The sequence below is a fragment of the Prionailurus viverrinus genome, chromosome D1, assembly GCF_022837055.1.
Source record: "Prionailurus viverrinus isolate Anna chromosome D1, UM_Priviv_1.0, whole genome shotgun sequence".
In the NCBI taxonomy this organism is placed as follows: domain Eukaryota; kingdom Metazoa; phylum Chordata; class Mammalia; order Carnivora; family Felidae; genus Prionailurus; species Prionailurus viverrinus.
The window spans coordinates 96791620-96808178 of NC_062570.1; the positions used below are offsets into that span (position 1 = coordinate 96791620).

The 16559-nt window shown below is 45.8% G+C and overlaps 1 protein-coding gene across 1 annotated transcript in view; it reads left to right on the forward strand.

Moving 5' to 3' along the window:
• The first annotated feature begins 1718 nt into the window (after nucleotides 1-1718).
• Nucleotides 1719-16559, forward strand: part of EXT2 (exostosin glycosyltransferase 2) — a 147365-nt gene continuing 132524 nt past the window's right edge. The window contains exons 1-3 of the mRNA XM_047878133.1: nucleotides 1719-1886; nucleotides 12321-12886; nucleotides 14066-14155. Of these exons, the coding sequence (XP_047734089.1) occupies nucleotides 12351-12886; nucleotides 14066-14155 (626 nt within the window). The 5' untranslated portion in view covers nucleotides 1719-1886; nucleotides 12321-12350. The remainder of the gene's footprint in view (nucleotides 1887-12320; nucleotides 12887-14065; nucleotides 14156-16559) is intronic.

Here is a 16559-nt window from a genome sequence, read left to right on the forward strand (position 1 = left end):
TGGTCTTTCTGATGGCTTCTCCTGTTTTTACACCTCCTCCTTCTCATCTGGGTTTTTGCTCATGACTTTTTCTCTGTCTGGAACGCCCTATTCACAGCAAAGATATTACATCTTGGGTGAAGACTTCCCAAATCTTTGCAACTGGATGGGTTGCTTTCTCTTTTGAGCCCTGTAGCACTTGGTGTATATTCTCCCACACCACTTTTCACCCTCAGTTTTGGCTAATCTTGCTTGTATACTTGTCTTATTCTATTGAGGCCCACCTAGTTCTTGGGCACCCTTTATTCATATTCACTGAGCACTTACTGTGTGCCAGGCACTATACATGTGTAGGGTTATAAAAAGTAAATAAGATAGCTTCCTCAGAGGCTGAGCCTAACACAGGCCTTTAACACAGAAAGTCCTCATTTAATGGACGAATAATAATTAATGAAAAGCATATATACTATAGATATATTTAATTCAGAGGAAGACAAAGAAGAAAAAATATTTTCCATCTTTCCATTTATCAAATGGGGTGTATGTACCTGTGCTAAATTTCCTATGGTTTGGGGAAGATGTGGACTTGGATAGCAGAGCAATACTCTCTCGGATGTAGAGAAGAAAATGTGGGTTTCCCATCTCCAGAACATTCTCAACCCAGTCTCCCTGGATCTGTGACAAGCAGACATTAACTCACAATATCCACGGAATCACTGTTGCTGCGGGAAGCCCCAGTCTCTGGACTCGGAAACATTCCCATGAATATTGAAGCTGTAAGGGACAACGTCCACCAGGTGGCGCTAAGGGATAGCTGGGCCTAAAATGGATTTGGCTTCTGTCGCCAGTTACCTGTAAACTACACAAGCTCAATGGGGTCATCTCATTAACCTCTCAATAATATCACTCTGCATTTTGATTTAATTTTTTAGACTCCACTTATGCCTTATGACGGGTTTTACTGTGCCTGTATAAGGCCAGATCATATAAATAATACAGAAAACAAAACAATCTCTTTCCCCCATTTCTACCTTCATAATTACTCCCCCCCCAAAAGTCTTCATCGCTTCTTGGATTCCTTCCAAAAAACATATATATATTATACATACGCTTGAATATAAACATCTACATGTATAGTTTCTCTCTCCTGTTTTTGCATGTAAATATATTTTACAGAAAAGGGATCATACTTGCTCACCGTTCTAGAGCACGCTTTCATATTAACACACCTTGGAGATGATTTCTATACCGATATCTATACGCATTCTCACATGATTCTATTCTAATCATAACTTCTTTCATAGTTTATTTTGCCGGCTTCCGGTTTTCAGGTATTCTTAGGAACAATGCTGTAATGAGTAATTCTGGTAAACGTTGTTGAGAATACCTGTGGGGTAAAATCCACACAGAGGGATTGGAGGGGCAAGGTTGCGGGCATTTCACGTTTGATGGATACTGCCAAATTGTCCTCCGGGAATCTGCACGCTCGCCAGTGCTGATTGTAATAATACGTTTACGTCTGTGTCAGTTTTGTAAGTGAAGCACGGTGCGTAGCTACTTGGGTCTGCAGTTACTTTGATTTTGAGCCTGCGGGTCTTTGCGTGAGAGTTTCAGGATGGAGCCTGAGCTGCGCGTGCCTGCCAGGGAGACATCCTAAGCGGTGCCCTGACTCCTCCTGTCCAGCAGGGGGCGCGGGCCCGGCCGCTCCCGCCTGCGCAGTGAGCTCGGTGTCAGGCGTCACCAAGCCCGGTCGCTGGCGCCTCGCTCCCCGCTCGCTTGCGCAGACCCGGCGCCGGCGGTGGCGGCCGGCGACTCGGCGCGATTCCTCCTGGGCGGCCGTGGCCCGCGCCCCGCGGCATGCGCCGGTGACCGAGCGCGGGGCCGAGCGGGAGGCAACCGTGGCCGAGGTAAGCGCGGCTCGGAAGGGCCTCGGTGGCAGCGGCAGAGTCGGGCCGGGCCGCCGGGAACCGCGGGCCGCGCGGAGGCCTGAAGGCGGTGAGAGGCGACCCCACCCCCGCCGGGGCCGCTCGTTACTTCTCCAGCTGTGGGAGCGCTTTGATTTCCGCACCGCCTTCTCGTCGCTCCCCTGGCCCGCCCCGCGCTTGGGTGCCCACCTGTCTCCCTTGCCCACGCCTACCCCGCCGACCCCTTTCCTCTCTTTCCGGACCCCGAAAAGAGAGGGCCCATCCTGCGCGGTGACCTCTGCCATCCCGCTGCCACCTCCGTCCCGCGAGCTGCGGAGATCTGCTTCCGTACGCAGCGCCTTCTGGAGCGCTGGGCTCTCCCGTGGCCTGTGGCATCCCGGCAGGTTCTGGTGCGCGGAAAGACTGGTGGGGAAGGTGGCCAAAGATGCCCTGAGTTTGGACATCGGCTCGAAGCTCAGAGGCGTTTGGAGGTTTACTACTGGCGGTGGGAACCAGATCTGTGTGTACAGTTTCAAGATTCACATGATTGCTTGGTGTAACTTACTGGGAGTTGCTAATCTGGAAGCGTCCTTGACTTGCTCCTTGTCTGAAGATTCCTTGAAATAGAAACATGCCAATTTTAATTCTTGGAAGTCAGTTGAGTGCTCTAAGGACTTACATTGGACTTGGTTTGTAAATTTCAGGGCTCACAGGCTATTCGCGGTAGTATATGAGTCAGTTTCCAGCATTTCTCACTTCCGCTGACTTAAGCCTTTTGGCTGCATATGCTGGGTATGGATAGGTTTGGGTCCGTCAAGTTATGATGGTTTTGCTAATTGAGTGAAAAAGGTAGATCTAATCTAGGGCGTTAAAGGTAATTAGGGGAGGCATGGGGTTTGAGAGCTCAGGCTCCAGAGCCGGACTACCATCCTCCAAATCCTAGCCTCGGCATTTTCTAGTTTTGTGACATTGTGCAAGTTACTTAGGCTTCCCATTGCACTTTCCCTGTCTGTAAAATGAGGATAATAATAGCTTGTCAGGTGGCACTGTTAGAAAGATTAAATTAATACAAAATGCTTAAAACAGATTGTAGCGTGTAGTAAGTCCTCAATAAAGTTTGGTCATTAGCTAGTGTATGCACTGTATTATAATTCCCACAAAGAAGCACTTTTTATTCCCCCTTGAAAATTTCACCATTTTTATTTTTTTTTCAACGTTTTTTTTTTTTTATTTTTGGGACAGAGAGAGACAGAGCATGAATGGGGGAGGGGCAGAGAGAGAGGGAGACACAGAATCGGAAACAGGCTCCAGGCTCTGAGCCATCAGCCCAGAGCCCGACGCGGGGCTCGAACTCACAGACCGCGAGATCGTGACCTGGCTGAAGTCGGACGCTTAACTGACTGCGCCACCCGGGCGCCCCGAAAATTTCACCATTTTTAGGGATGGCTAGCCATAATATAGCTTTAATTATAAAGGACCCTATCAGGTAAGGCAGTGAATTGCAGATTTTCCTACCTTTGCTAATATTTGGTTCCTTTGTTTTCAGGCACTGTTGGGTTGAATTCCAGTGTAACAGTGGCCCTGGGAGTTCAGTTGTGAGGGCTTTTCTAAAAAGGTTAAGACCGGAGATTGTGACTCAAAGCATTGGACTAAGTGGATTGGATATAGCCCGAAGCACCAAGGAAAGGGTTTTTCAGGCAAATTTTAGGAATCAATAATTCCAGTAACAGAAAATGCAGCTCATCGTGACATTAGAGTGGAGTTAACAGATTTTTCCAGTGAGTCAGTGCTTGACAGCTAGCCAGATGATTCCAGTGTTTTGCAGGGACAGGTTTGATATGTTTTAAGGAAGATAAAGTTTGTAGGGCTTTGTTATGAAATTCTTGTTTCATCTGGGTTCTGGTATTACATGGAACATTACTTAGCAGAAGCCTCCTTCCAGTCTGTTGTCTTCAGAGAAGCCCAGCATCAGGAGCTTTGGACGTGGTGGTGGTAGTGAGTGTCCTCTTTGGATGGAAAGATGATTACTTGTTCTCTTGGATGATGGTTTTGGGGAATACATCTTTCTGAGCTTCAGTGTGTGGAAACTGACTACAAGAACATGACAACCAGTAGAAGAGACTGGCAAATATTTATTTTTATTTTTTTAAATGTTTATTTATTTTTGAGAGAGAGAGAGCATGAGCAAGGGGAGGGGCAGAGAGAGAGGGGGACACAGAATCCGAAGCAGGCTCCAGGCTCTGAGCTGTCAGCACAGAGCGTGATGCGGGGCTCGAACTCACGGACTGTGAGATAGTGACCTGAGCTGACGTTGGATGCTTAACCGACTGAGCCACCCAGGTGCCCCAGACTTGCAAATATTTTATATAACGTGGCAGATACTGTGATGAGGTCAGTAAAAGGTGCGTGGATGCTCACCAAGAAGGTTCTCTATTTCTGAAACACCACTGAGTAAGGGACTTTTTCGCTCTATCTCTCATCCTTTCCTTTCCTTTTTCATTTAAGACTTTCCCCCTCATTTTAAAATAGTTTTTATTCTACCTCAAGCACTCACCGTATCTGTTAGCTATTTGGCAAAAACTTGTGGGAGCTCGCTTAGCCTGTGCAGGGCATACCTTGGAAATGTGAGTTTATATCTTGGAATAGCCCTCAGCCACTGGGGGATGGGCTTCAGTGGATACACGCCATAGCTTCTGATCCTTTAAAGAGATCATAGCTTCTGATCCTTTAAAGAGACAGTTCGGAGGTGTGTTCTATATAGTCCCGCAGATGGATCCTTCTGCAGAGGACAGAAGCCCATTTCCCAGCGCAGTGCGGTAACCCTGATGGCTTTCTGTCCTTCCCTGACTCCTCTCCTTTGTCCCTCACTCTGGCTCTGTGGACTCCCCTTCTGCCAGCTACCTGCTTTCAAGTTTTTTTTTTTTTTTCTTAGTTTGGAAGCACATAAACTGAAGACAGATGGTACGAGAAGTGGCTCTAGAAAGCCAGCCCTGATGAGAATAGTATTGTGAAACTGGAACCCTTCACCCTCAGATGGCAACGAGGACCCCTCTGCTGGTGTTGGGAACCATTGGTGCTCTCTGGCATCACAGTTACGTGACTTGCCGGCGGTGGGAGGGATGCGATTCAGGTAGAAGGGGAGGCAGTGGCTACTACAGTGGCTCTAACACTTGAGCAGTATGTGGACAACGGTAATGATACGGCCGGCGGAGTTGGCTGTCTCTTGCCTTCTTCCCGGGAGCCTTGAGGTAAGGTCTGGCTCACGTCAGCCAGATACCAACTCAGGATACACCGTGAGCCACAGAAGGCTCTGTGGCGGCATCTCTTGCAGCTGGAGGGCAGGCTGTTGAAAATCAGCCCCAGAGCTTCATCATCATCATGGCAGAACTGCAGGGGAGGCCGAATGCACAGCCTTGGCAGGCAGCCGCTGCTAAAGCGAGACCGGGTGAGACCAGGGTGGAGATGTTTGGTAGAAGCGCCGAGAACTTTGAAGCCCCAGGTTTCCTTGGATCCCCTGGGCCAGCGGAAGGATCCACTGCTCTCCGGACACTCTGCAAAGACCTCGCTTAAGGCCATTGCCTTGCAGGATGGTATATATCCTCCTCAAGATCTGCCTCCCCCTTCACCAGATCTCAGCATTGCCCGAGTGGGCAAGGACAGCCCCTGCTACTGGAGAAATAGCTTTTGTACCGAATGAGCTATAGGACCTGGCTCACAGGCAGGAGCAGGAGCTGGGGGCGCACGCGTGGGAGTGAGTCTGGAGGTCGCTAGGTGAAGAGCGGGCTAGTGGTGGCCTGTAAAGCCGCTTGGGACAGGCTGTGTTGCTTTAGGAGTGTTCCCTCAGGATTCAGGATTTAATGATCTTGCAAGAGCAACTGGAGCCAATCTGCTGGACAGATTCCTTGAAACTTGAACGTGACAGTGATCGGCACCACTGGTTCTCAGCTAGGGGTGACTCGGCCTCCCCGGGGGATGTTTGGCAATCCGGATATGTGGTGGGTCGTCACAACTGGGGGTTGTTTCTGCCTCCCCGCAGGAAAGGATGACCTGGCTCAAAATGTCGGTGGTGCCGGTAGGGCCTGGCCTATGGTAAAGGAGGTGGAGACGCCAGAGCTGTCTTGGCAGGTGTTGAGGAAGTTATCAGGGGCATAGGGAAGTGGAGACTTGAAATTGATTTATTGCTTGAGGCTGGTGTTCCCAGGAGGGCTCACTCCCTTCTCTCTGGTAACGTGAACACCCAGAGGAGGCCAGCATCTTTGAGAAGCTTGGTGCTGGTTGTCCCCTGCGGGCCAGAATTGACTCCAGAAGGTGTGACATGGAATTGGGTTCCTGAGGATCTGTGAGCATGATAGCATTCTGAAGTAGCAGAGGTAGTGGCACTAACCATCAGTGACATGCTAGACCAATACTCATAGTGGGATATAAGGCCCAAATCGTAACCTATGTGTCTTCTGTGATGCTAAAAGAGTATGGTCTTTTTTTTTTTTTTTTTTAATTTTTTTTTAACATTTCATTTATTTTTGAGAGAGAGAGAGAGAGACAGGGTACGAGGTGGGGAGGGACAGAGAGACAGGGAGACACAGAAGGTGAAGTAAGCTCCAGGCTCTGAGCTGTCAGCACAGAGCCCACTCGTGAACCACGAGATTGTGACCTGAGCCGAAGTCAGATGCTCAACTGACTGAGCCACCCAGGCGCCCCTAGAGTATGGTATTCTTGAGGGCAGTATAGATGGGCGGCCAACTAGGGTATCGCTTGACTTGTTTTACCAGAAAAAAAACCCCGAAAAAAAACAACAACCCAAGAGTGGGCAAATAGAAGCCTGATGTCAGCTGTTGCAATGGAAAAATCCTGTTTTCCGACATGAGCTCAGACCCATATCCTATGTATTGAGGGGGAGGCTGGATCTCTTTGAAGAGGACTTTGCAGCATCCCTGCAAATATAGACAGAGGTTCACCCAGTCCTTCCTCAAGAAACTGCAGCTCTGTATCAGACTGACGTACATCAAAGAAAGGATAGTATCCAGATATTTTGGGGGTTGTTGAGTACAGAGTATGAGCTGATAATAATACCAGGCAACCCTCAAGCAGTAGTGTGCAGGAGTTGGGAGATAAATGCCTTGGGCTCTCATCCTTCTGAGGGACAGAAGGTGTAGTCTACATGATTCTTAAAGGCTTCCCAGCCCTCCTAGAGTCCCTGTTGCCCACCGCAGTGACCGGCTTAAATCACGCACCTCTTATTGGCTTTCCCTGGTTCCCTGTCTCTCTCTTCTTGATAGCTGCTCTGGCTTTCTGGGGTCACCTTCCAAGTAAGTAAACGACCTGCACCCCCATCCTTGTCTCTGGTTCTTTTTTTGGGGGGCGGGGGGCAGAGGGACCAAACTGACGAGTAGAAGCAAAATGTGATGCCTAGGACTCTAACGCAGGAGCATTAGCTCCTCTTCTCTCCAGCCCTTATGCTGACCACCTGGGACTCTGGAGCCTGTTCACATTCCTGCCAGGATGTGCCAGGTCCCTGCCAGCACTGGGTGGTGTGTTTGATTCTTATACTTCTTGCGCTCGTGGGTAGATGGTGTCTCATTGTGGTTGTACTTTCCCTGATCAATGAGACTAAACGTGTTTCTCAAAAGTCGATGTGCTGGTTTTGTTTCCTCTTCTGTGAAATTCCTGTTTGTCTTTTGTCTGGTTTTCTATTTTTTGTTTGTTTTGTTTTTATTGCTTTGTAGGCATTCTTTATTCTCATTGCTAGTCTTTATTGGTTATATGTATTGCAGGTATCTACTAGTTTATTGATTGTCTTTTAACTTATGGTGTCCTTTTTTTTTTTTTTTTTTTTACAAAAAACTGTTTATTTATTGAGAGAGAGGAGACAGAGACAGTGAGCAGGGGAAGGGCAGAGAGAGAGAGGGAAAGAGAGAGAGAGAATCCCAAGCAGGCTCCACACTTTTAGTGCAGATCCCGACATGGGGCTCGTACCCACGAACCGCAACCAAGACTTGGTCGCTTAACCAACTGAGCCACCCAGGCAACCCGATGAACAAAAATTCTTAATTGTGACACAGAATTTATCATTTTATCTTTTTATGGTTTGCACTTTTTTGTATTTTGTTTTAGAAATCGTTCTCTGCTCAGAAGCCGTAGAGATCTCTGTTCTAAATATTTTATAGTTTTGCCTGTAATGTGTAGCTTTTTAATCTACCTTGGATAGATTTTTCTCCCCTCTGGCCGCTTTTAACATTTTTCTTTGGCTTTCTTTTCAGTAGTTTTACTTTGACATACGTAGGTGGGGTTTTCTTTGTATATATTCTGCTTGGACTTGAGATCTTGAATCTGTGAGTTGGTATCTTTCATTATATTAGGAAAAACTTATCAGAAGACAGCTGGATTCTCATATCTATTTCTGCAGTCTTTGCAATACCATGGATCACATGGCCTCAAAAATGAAAGTGAAAAAATCTTACCAATATTATTATAAAAACACTTCAGAGGCTTTGAAAGGATTGTGGGGAGCCCTCAGACATACCTTGAAATCCACCTGTGTGAGATTTTGGTATTAAGGTTATACTAGTCTCCTAATATAAGCTGGGGAATGTTTTCACCTTTTTTCTGAACTTGGAACTTATTTGTGTAAAATTGGAATTATTTCTTGAATGTGTAGTAAAACTTGGGAAATCTTCTGGGCCTAGGATTTACTTTCTAGGAAGATTTTTAAACCTTTGATTTGATTTCTTTAATGTTATACAAATATTCAGGTTTGCTGTTTCTCCTTGAAAAATTTTATATATATATATATATATATATATATATATATATATATATAGTTTAAATGTTTATTTTGAGAGAGAGAGAATGAGCAGGGGAGGGACAGAGAGAGAGGGGGAGAGAGAATCCCAAGCAGGTTCCACACTGTCAGTGCAGAGCCCAGTGTGGTGCTCAAACCCACAAACCATGAGATCATGACCTGAGCCAAAATCAAGAGTCAGATACCCCAACCAACTGAGCCACCCAGGTGCCCTGGAAAATTAAATTTTATATATAAATTAAATTTATATATATATATGTGTGTGTGTGTGTGTGTGTGTGTGTGTGTGTGTGTGTGTGTGATTTTTTTAAGGTTTTATTTATTTTTGAAAGAGAGCACAAACGGGGGAGATGCAAAGAGAGAAGGGGACAGAGGATCAGAAGCAGTCTCTGTGCTGAAACTCATAAACTGTGAGATCATGGCTGGAGCCGAAGTCAGACACTCAACTGACTTGAGCCACCCAGATGCCCCCGGGGAAATTATATTAAAAATTTTTTTTAAATGTTTGTTTATTTTTGAGACAATGCAAGAGACAGAGTGTAGCTGCTAAGGGGCAGAGAGAGGGAGACACAGAATCTGAAGCAAGCTCCAGGCTCTGAGCTGTCAGCACAGAGCCCGATGTGGGGCTTGAACTCACAAACCATGAGATCATGACCTGAGCCGAAGTCGGACGCCCAACTGACTGAGCCATTCAGGTGCCCCAAGAAATTATATTTTTAAAGAATTTTTCTAGTTCATCTAAGTTTTCAAATACCTTGGCGTAAGTTTATTGATATCATCTTATCTTTTAAATACAGGCAGCATTTCGAGTTATGTTCCCCTTTTCATTCTAGATATTTATTTGTGCGTTTTTTCTTTTTATCTTGATTAATCCTACCAGAATTATATCAAATGTCGATTTTATTCATTTTTTAAAAAAAAGCAAACTTTAGCTTTGTTGATCCTTTCTGTTTTGTTTAATTAGTTAATTACTGTGTTTTTATTATTTCCTTCTACTTAGGTTTATTTTGTTGTGATAGTGCCTTTCTCATAGCCTATAACTTGTGAACATTTGTAAGCTCATGTGTGGATTCTATTTTTGTTCCATTAATCCCACTTTTGTTACATATGAAATCAGTTTTTTTCTAAACTATGGGTGTCTAAATTATTGGCTGATTGAACTGATCTAGTAGGTAAGGCCAGAATTTTAACAAAAGCAATGGAAACAATGGAAAAAATTTAGTATTCATTACATATTCTATGGCTAGTGCTGTATACTAAGATTAAATGTTTTGTCAAGCTTTTATTTCAAATACAAACACACACACACACACACACACACACATGCACATACCTGTGTCTGTACTGGGTCAATATAAAATGTAAAATGCATTTCTTATGGCAGGTTTTAGTTAAAAAAAAAAAAAAACAACAACCTTGAAAGCCACTGTGTTAAATTGGTTTGTTTAATTTCAGTAAAGACTTCAAACCTGTTTGCACAAAATAAACACTGAGGAGCCTGCTAAACTGACAGATTCTATGACCCTATTTTAGACCTGCTAATACAAAGCTCCCGCACTGGGGCCAAGGACTGTTTTGTAACAGGCGGTCTCTGATTCTCACCCGTTGGGTGTTCGAGAACCACTGATTCAGGCTGTAAATACACCTGGAGAGCCTGTGGGACGTTCTAACTTGCGGCAGTGAAGGCCGTGGAGCGTGCAGCTGGCTCCTGGCACACATTTGTCCTGAAACTTCCTGTCTTCTAAGTTGCACAGAGACCCAAGAGTGTGGCAAGAAAGCTACAGGGGGAGGGGGGGGGTGGGGGTGGGGGGGCGGGGCTGGCAGTGGTAGGGAGTAGGGGCAAACTGGTTGTTAGAATGGCAGAAAAAGTGAAATCACTCCCATCTTCCTGGACCCAATGAGTATATATTGGATGACTGATGTATATTCCCCAACGATGATAATTTTTGAGCTTAAAATGTGTGCACTTTCGTGCATCAGTCTGTGACCAGGAAATTTTCTAGGTTCTAACTCATGGTCTCAAGAGATGGGAGTTGAAATCGTTCATGACTATTTACATTTTGCCCAAAAAGCTGATAAGGGTTACAGCATTCAAAGCTTGGCGGTATTCAGCTAGCTGGGCAGGGGGCAGTTTTGTGGTCTGGGCAGCAGTTGGGGAGAGCTCCATTTAGCCAAAGTAAAAATGGCTGTTAACCTTTGCGATGGTCTGTGGACTCCTCAGTTATTTTCCCTTTTTATTAATAGCTTTTCTGCAAGACCAGTGAGTGGAATGAGGCCATTTCATAGGCTGGGACTTTGACACTTGGCATGCCACAGTAGCTTACTGCAGTAACCTCGTGGGTCTGTGAGGCGTGGCGCCACCCACGTGGCTCTGCCCTCCCTACAGTATCTAGGCATCGGATGGGGCAGGTTTGTCTGGTAAGGATCCTAAGTTGTGATCTACAAGGAAAGTCTGTCTTTTCAGTTGAGGACTAAGAATTTTCTATCAGTCAGCGACGGTTATTGGCTGTTTCATTTACATATTGCTGTATGACAAACCAACCCCAAGTGTTGTGGCTTAAATGCCAGTAACAACCATGGATTTGCTCCAGATTCTGGGGTTGGTTCTTACCTCTTCCACAGTTTTTCCACTGGGGTCTCCCTGCAGTTGCCCTCAGCTGGGAGCCCAGCTTCCTTGCGGTGTGGCAGCCGGAGTCCCAGAGGACAAAAGCAGCCACTGCCGAGTCTCTTAAGGCCTGAGCTCAGAAGCCCTCGAATGTCACTTCTGCCACATTCTCTTGGTCAGAGCAAGTCACGAGGCTAGCCCAGATTCACATTCTGCCTTTTGATGGGAAAAGTAGCATGCACCCTCAAAGATGTAGATTGCTGGCACCAGTCTTTGGAAATCGATCCACCACATTGAGCCTTCTTCCCTCCTCCCGGTCTCCCTGTGCTCTTCTTCATTCCTTCCTTCTATCCGAGCGTGTCATCTGTCACCTTCGTTATGAAGCAGCAGCACCAATGTGTATTTTACTTAAAGATTAATCTTTTCTTCTCTAACAACCCTTGGCACTTCATTGATACTTTCCTAGTGATATTTTTACATTTGGCATTTTGTTAGAGTTTTGCCTTACCTCCCCCAGTGGAATATCCGTTCCCATGAGGTGGGGCCTTTGCTTTCCTCCTCGTTTCCTGCACAGTGCATGGTGGGTGCCTGCTCACCCGGGGCTGCTTGGGTAAGTAAATTAAAGCAGATTTTAGAATAACCAAGAGTCAGCTTGTCTAGATGAAGCATCAGTTTCTATTGGGCAAGTGTTAGAGAAAACAAAGCAAAACAACTATCTAGCTATTCTGCTTTTGATTTTTCTTCCTTGGTCAGAGCCCTTCTTCCTAGGCCCCACACATTTACCACTTAATGCTTTCCTTGTATATATAATTATAGGCTATAGTTCTCTTTTTATATTTATCAATATTTATGTTTAGTATTAAATATGTCATGTAGCATTTAATGCACAAATATATATTTGTCTATGTTTATGAGAAGGGTCAAAAATCCCTTTTTGTTATTTCATCAAATCACTTAAGGGAAAGAAATAGGTATACTAAGTCATTTGCCACCCTAAAGACTTCATTTTTCTCGTTTCTCCCCCTGGAACTAGGAGCGGGAGGAAGAGGCTGCCTGTGTCATTATGTGTGCGTCGGTCAAGTACAATATCCGGGGTCCTGCCCTCATCCCAAGAATGAAGAGCAAGCACCGAATCTACTACATCACCCTCTTCTCCATTGTCCTCCTGGGCCTCATTGCCACTGGAATGTTCCAGTTCTGGCCGCATTCCATCGAGTCCTCCAGCGACTGGAGCGTGGAGAAGCGCAGCGTCCGGGACGTGCCGGTGGTCAGGCTGCCCGCCGACAGCCCCATCCCCGAGCGGGGCGATCTCAGCTGCAGGATGCACACGTGCTTTGACGTCTACCGCTGTGGCTTCAACCCAAAGAACAAAATCAAGGTGTACATCTACTCTCTGAAGAAGTACGTGGATGACTTTGGTGTCCCAGTCAGCAACACCATCTCCCGGGAGTATAACGAACTGCTCACGGCCATCTCTGACAGTGACTACTACACCGATGACATCAGCCGCGCCTGCCTGTTCGTCCCGTCCATCGACGTACTTAACCAGAACACGCTCCGCATTAAGGAGACAGCACAAGCCTTGGCCCAGCTCTCTAGGTAGCTAGTACTTTCTCAGACGGGAGCGCAGTCCTTGGGGAACTAAAGGGAAGGCCAGGGAGAGGGAGTGGTTCTTCTCTTGATCTGGCGCCAGCTGCTGTCTCTTTGCTCGAGGGAGGGCATGCGTGTGAGTGACTGACTTGGGGGACGAGGCCAACGCCATAAGCACCTGGCCTGTGTTCCAGTGAAAAGCATTTGGCCATCAGTGCTATTGCTGTGGGCTCTCAGCATCTCAGAGTTTAGAATCTAAGGATGGCTTATCTTCCCACACCTTTCCTTTTATGCTTAAATGTTCCCTCTTTGTTACTTACACAATACATGTTCACTGTAAAAAGTCTGAAAATACAAGGAAGCAAAAAGAAGAACGTCAGGTTTGTTCCATGATGCTGCTGTGATGTTAGTTTCTGGTCACTTTTTAAAAAATGTTTTATTTGTTTTCTGAGAGAGAGAGTGTGAGTAGGGCAGGGGCAGAGAGATTGGGGGACAGGGGATCTGAAGCGGGCTCTATGCTGACAGGCTGACAGCAGCGAGCCTGAAGGGGGGCTCGGACTCACGAACCACGAGATCATGACCTGAGCTGAAGTCAGATGCTCAACTGACTGAGCCACCCAGGCGCCCCTTCCGGTCACTTTTGTATAAAAAATAAATACATATGTGTGTAATATTCATTTTTGTATGAAATATATGCATACCTCAGTGTACATATACATTTTGTCAAGGGATTACACATTATATATTCTTACGCTGTCTTTCTCCCCTGATATGTTATGAATCTGTTTCCAAATAATTTCATATTCTTTTACTATATAATTTTAAGAGTTGTATAGCATTCCATTTTACACGTCCCATTCTGTATTTAAGCCATCCTTACATATTTTATATATTTTTTTGTTTCTCTAACCAGATGGTGCACATTCAGATAGTTTTCAGGTTGTCCTAATCATGGGCACTTCTGTAGTGGACAGACTTCAAGTAAACATCCACCCATGTTTTTCTTTTGAGGAACCAGGGTGGCCTGGGATGTCCTCTTGGGATTTCTAGGAATTCACTTTGCACACCCGAGAAGTGGGCCGATTTTGGGTTGGGGATATTTGCTGCTTGTCATTCAGTAACTGACCCTTGTATTTGTTTCTTGGGAGTTGACATGTGAATTCCCCTACATGTATAATTTTTTAATAGGTGGGATCGAGGTACAAACCACCTGCTGTTCAACATGTTGCCTGGAGGTCCCCCCGATTATAACACAGCGCTGGATGTCCCCAGAGACAGGTAACTGTATTTGGAGTTGTCCCTGTGAGGGGTTTCTGAGGATCAAGGAAATACAAGACCCTTTCCTTCCTGTGAAGTCGTTTTCTAAGCCTAGTAGGACGGCTGTGTCATCAGAATTGTTTGTTAAATTAAAAAAAATGCCCTTGGCATTTACCTCCTCAGGACCTAGAAGTAGTGAGACCTGACCCACTTAAATCTGTTGTGTTGAACCGACCAGAACTTCCATTGTAGCATTGCATTTTAGTTAGTGTATTTATTTATTTATAAAAAGTTTTTGTGTATTTATTTGTTTTGAGAGAGAATGTGCACACAAATGGGGGAGGGGCAGAGAGAAGGAGAAACAGAGTCCCACGCAGGCTCCACGCCATCAGCACAGAGCCTGATGTGGGGCCCGAACCCATGAACTGTGAGCTCATGACCTGAGTTGAGATCAAGAGTCGGAGGCTTAACTGACTGCACCACCCAGGTGCCCCTGTAGCATCGCATTTTAAAAAACTGTCTTTTTTTCTTGGTCTGACTTATGCTGTCCTTAATGCTGCACCCCCACCCCCAAGACCGGGTTCATGATTGGCTTGTGTGTGCTCTGTCTGAATTTGGGAGCGTTTGCCAAAAGTGGAGCCACAGCTCACTGTGGGAAGGGGGTGCGGAGGTGTGAAAGTGACACCCACAGCCCGTCACGTCGGAGGACAGGGTGGGGGCAGTCTGGTTGTCATTTACTTTCCATTGCCTAAGTCAGTGGGACTCTTCCTTCCTCCCTCCCCTCCTCGCCCCCACCCATTTCTTGCCTTCCTTTCTTCCTGATGAAGCCTTCCCGACAGCACTTATGTTACGGGGTGGCCGAGATCGCATGATTATGATTCTCAGTTCACGTACTGTACTCGTCAGCCCTTTCATACAGCGGCTGAACCCCTTGGGCTGGAGGCTTCCTGGAAGTCTTGGGAATGAGGTCCGCTTGGCCTTCCTCTCCTGGTACTTGATTCACGGCTTTGAGGAGAGCAGAAATGTTAGGCCCAGGGTAGGGCTCCCGGGCAGTGTTCAAGGTACAGGATTGTTGTAAACTTACGTAAAACTCACTTAAAAGTAATTTTATTATGGTTGATATTTAATTCTTAAAGTGATTGTTACTGGCAAAGGTTAGAGAGTAACCCGAGGCCAGCCATGCTCTCAGCTTCCCGGAGGCTGACACTGTTGTCATTTGTGAAAATCTGCACTTAACACTACTTTTCCCTGGAAAATTAAACCCAAGCTCTTTTCGCTTTATGTGATTATATAGGGTCAGTGTTGTGTTTTTATCTGGAAATACTGTTAATGCTACAAGAGACCTACACTGCAGGACCACTCTTCACCTTTGGTGTAGGAACCATTTTGGTCGATAGAGGGCAGTCAGGCCACACACATTCGGTAGAAACCAGCCGAACACAAGGTGAGCCCTGGTTTGGCCCTCAGCCCCAGCCACACCTGAGTGGGCTACTGTTTTATGGATTTGGTTGCTCAGGGAAAGAGAAATACTTTAGGGAACCGAGAAGGGGAGAAGAAGCTGTTAGGAATGCAGTGTCTCTACCTGCTGTTTTGGGTTTATTTTGAGAAGGCCTTCTTTCTTTCTTTTTAATTTTTAATGTTTATTTATTTGAGAGAGAGAGAGAGAGAGAGAGAGAGAACGAGCAGAGGCAGAGAGAAAGGGAGACACAGAATCTGAAGCAGGCTCCAAGGCTCTGAGCCGTCAGCACAGAACCTGACGCAGGACTTGAACCCACTAACTGCGAGATCATAACCTGAGCCAAAGTTGGATGCTTAACCGACTGAGCCATCCAGGTGCCCCCTCCCCCTTTTTTTTTTAATTGTTTATTTTTGATAGAGAAGGCCTTATTTCTATATAGGACGTTGCACTTTTTGCTGACATTTTGGTATATGTATTTGCATGGGAGAAGGATTTTATTTTTATCAAGTGCACATGTGAAATGGGGTTTCATGTCTCTGCAGGAAAGTGTCAAGTGGTCAGGAAGAAGTTTGAGTTCCTGCTAGTGCTTAGGTGTTAAGGATCAGGAAGGTTAAATCTTTTTCCCTGTGCATGTATTTTTGTAAGCGATTATGGCAATCCTATAGCAAGTAATGAATCACTGTTTAGTCTTCCTTTATCTCTGCACATGGGAAATTGCGTTTTGAGACCTGGGTGGTCTTCTGGAAGGAAGGAAGAGCAGATTTTTTGTTAGTTTTTCTTATCATTTGTCCTTGCTCCTGGATTCAGAGGAAGCAAGAGCCATGAATATACACTGGTTTTAGCAGGAGCTGCGTATCAGGTTATTTGGAAATTAGAAAGCAGGCAGCCTAGATTAGACTGTTTCTTAGGGTCTCCTAAAGTCTAAGGTCATAGGTGTGATTATTTGAGAATGATTTGACCCAGGGA